This window comes from Austrofundulus limnaeus, unplaced genomic scaffold, assembly GCF_001266775.1.
Source record: "Austrofundulus limnaeus strain Quisiro unplaced genomic scaffold, Austrofundulus_limnaeus-1.0 Scaffold399, whole genome shotgun sequence".
NCBI classification, from domain to species: domain Eukaryota; kingdom Metazoa; phylum Chordata; class Actinopteri; order Cyprinodontiformes; family Rivulidae; genus Austrofundulus; species Austrofundulus limnaeus.
Genome location: NW_013952801.1, coordinates 130,860 through 132,863, shown reverse-complemented (window position 1 = coordinate 132,863; position 2,004 = coordinate 130,860). Strand labels below are relative to the sequence as shown.

At 35.0% G+C, this 2,004-nt stretch overlaps 1 protein-coding gene across 1 annotated transcript in view; it reads right to left on the bottom strand.

The window, feature by feature from the left end:
* Positions 1-1,705: 1,705 nt before the first annotated feature.
* The window catches only part of LOC106528721 (protein phosphatase 1 regulatory subunit 1C), a gene marked incomplete at its 3' end in the record, with an annotated part of 8,544 nt that continues 8,245 nt past the window's right edge, over positions 1,706-2,004 (bottom strand). Inside the window, 1 exon segment of the mRNA XM_014023957.1 lies at positions 1,706-1,769. Within this exon segment, the coding sequence (XP_013879411.1) occupies positions 1,706-1,769 (64 nt within the window).

Here is a 2,004-nt window from a genome sequence, read left to right as displayed (position 1 = left end):
TGTAAGGATTCCAGTTTTCTGTTCCTGGTTGACCCACTAAACACCTGCTGGAGTTAATGACAGCTCATGAGTTTCACCTGCATATAAGGCTGAGTCTATGATGGTGTTTTAGGGCCCTTTTCAGGGCAACATTGTAAATAAGAAACTGTTCTTAGTGTTTTGCCTGTTGAAATAAAGGTTAAATAAAAAAATTAATAAAATAAATTTTGCAGATGAAAAAAGGAGTAGTAAATATCTGCTAAAAAACTCAGAAATTTTGAGACTAATTTCAGAAATTAGAAAAGAAAAAGGTCCAAAAGTCATACATTTGAGAGAAAAAACTAAGAAATTCCCTTGATTAAAGGCAAAAGTTTTTGATATTTAAACTACATATTTTCTTACATTGTAAAGCCAGAAATTTAAAGGAAAAAAATCTGAAGTTTTCACAAATGGCTAAAGTGTGGTTCCACCTGTTTTCACTTGAGCATCTTCTCTGGTGTAAAAACTAAAACACAGTGACTTCAAACCTGGACTAGATTATTCTACACGGATTGTAGAATATTTAAAACCAACTGTATGATTTGTGAAACTTCAATATAGGACAGTTTCAGCAGTTTTTATGTATTTTATGAACAAACTGAGCATGGCCAGATGGAGAGGTGAGAGAGTGACTGAAGCAACAGGAGCATCCAAAATAATTATTAGTACAGAAAAATAATTTTCAGAACTCTATGCAGCCTCACAGTATCATCGTCGATTTCTCCAACTTATGGTGACATGTCCTGTTTCAGTAACTGGTAATTTCAAAATAAAAGTCTATGAATCATTTGAAAATTACTTTTCTTTAAGCACGTTGTGATGTTCGTGTCTACAAAAGGTGCTATTTAAACAAAGTTTCCTTTCTTACTTTCCTATTGATTCAACAGGAGAAGCCCAGATTAACAGACATCCATGTCTGTGGTTAGTGGACAGGAAGTGACCTCAGCCTTTTTGATCAGCTGTCTGTAGTTACAGTACTGAAAATCTATGACATAAAGGAAAATAATCTACCAGTGCAGAGTAATAATAATAAAACATTTGATGTATTTCTGAGAGTTAAAGATAAAAATAAATCAGTATAGCACCATATTAGATTTCAGTTGTTACTCAATTACAAACAAATCTGATTTATTTTTGTATTTTTAACTATGAAGCCATCAGTCACAATACGAAATCATGTTGTCAGCTGGATCTACTGAAGAAAAATAAAAATAACATAATTTAAACCCAGCCACAAAAACACAGAAATAAGGGAGTAAATTAAACATCAAACAAAAGAAACAGAACTTTTATACATGAAACACAGAAACAGAACCGTTCCAGACACCAAACATCTTTTCATTGTTTTCATTTCACTGATGATTAAAGCAGCCAGAAGGAGCCTGACTGATGAGAAGCTGAAAGATTTCTGTGTTTTATTCTGATTTTACAAACTACATAACTTTAATAAAGTTTATGTTGGGTCATGGTGGAGTTTAATCAGGTCTAATTAATTAATCCAGACTGATGATGAAAGATGCTCAGCTTTGTTGTTTGTTTTTGTTTGAGATACATTTTAACGTCTCTCAGAGCACAGAAATCATCCCTCTGTTCCTCATCTGAATGAGAAAATGCTTCTTCCTCTTGTCTTTCATAAATTATGCAGATGCTTGTGAGTCATGTGAGGCTGAAAGTGTGGCGTGTTTACCTTTCATGGTTGGAGGAGCGTAAGTGCTCTGCTTCCTCTGAGAGGCATCTGAAGTCTGCAGAACCTGCAGAACGAAGAACAAGTCCTCATCACAGGAACAGAAGAGTCCATACAGTTCTTCACCTGCTGACTCAGCGCTTTACACTGAGATCACCTCATGATGTGAAACACCTGTGTTAATATTGTTGGTCCAACTTGAAATGATCTTATACACTCACCGGCCACTTTATTAGGTACACCTGTCCAACTGCTCATTAACACTTAATTTCTAATCAGCCAATCACATGGCGGCAACTCAG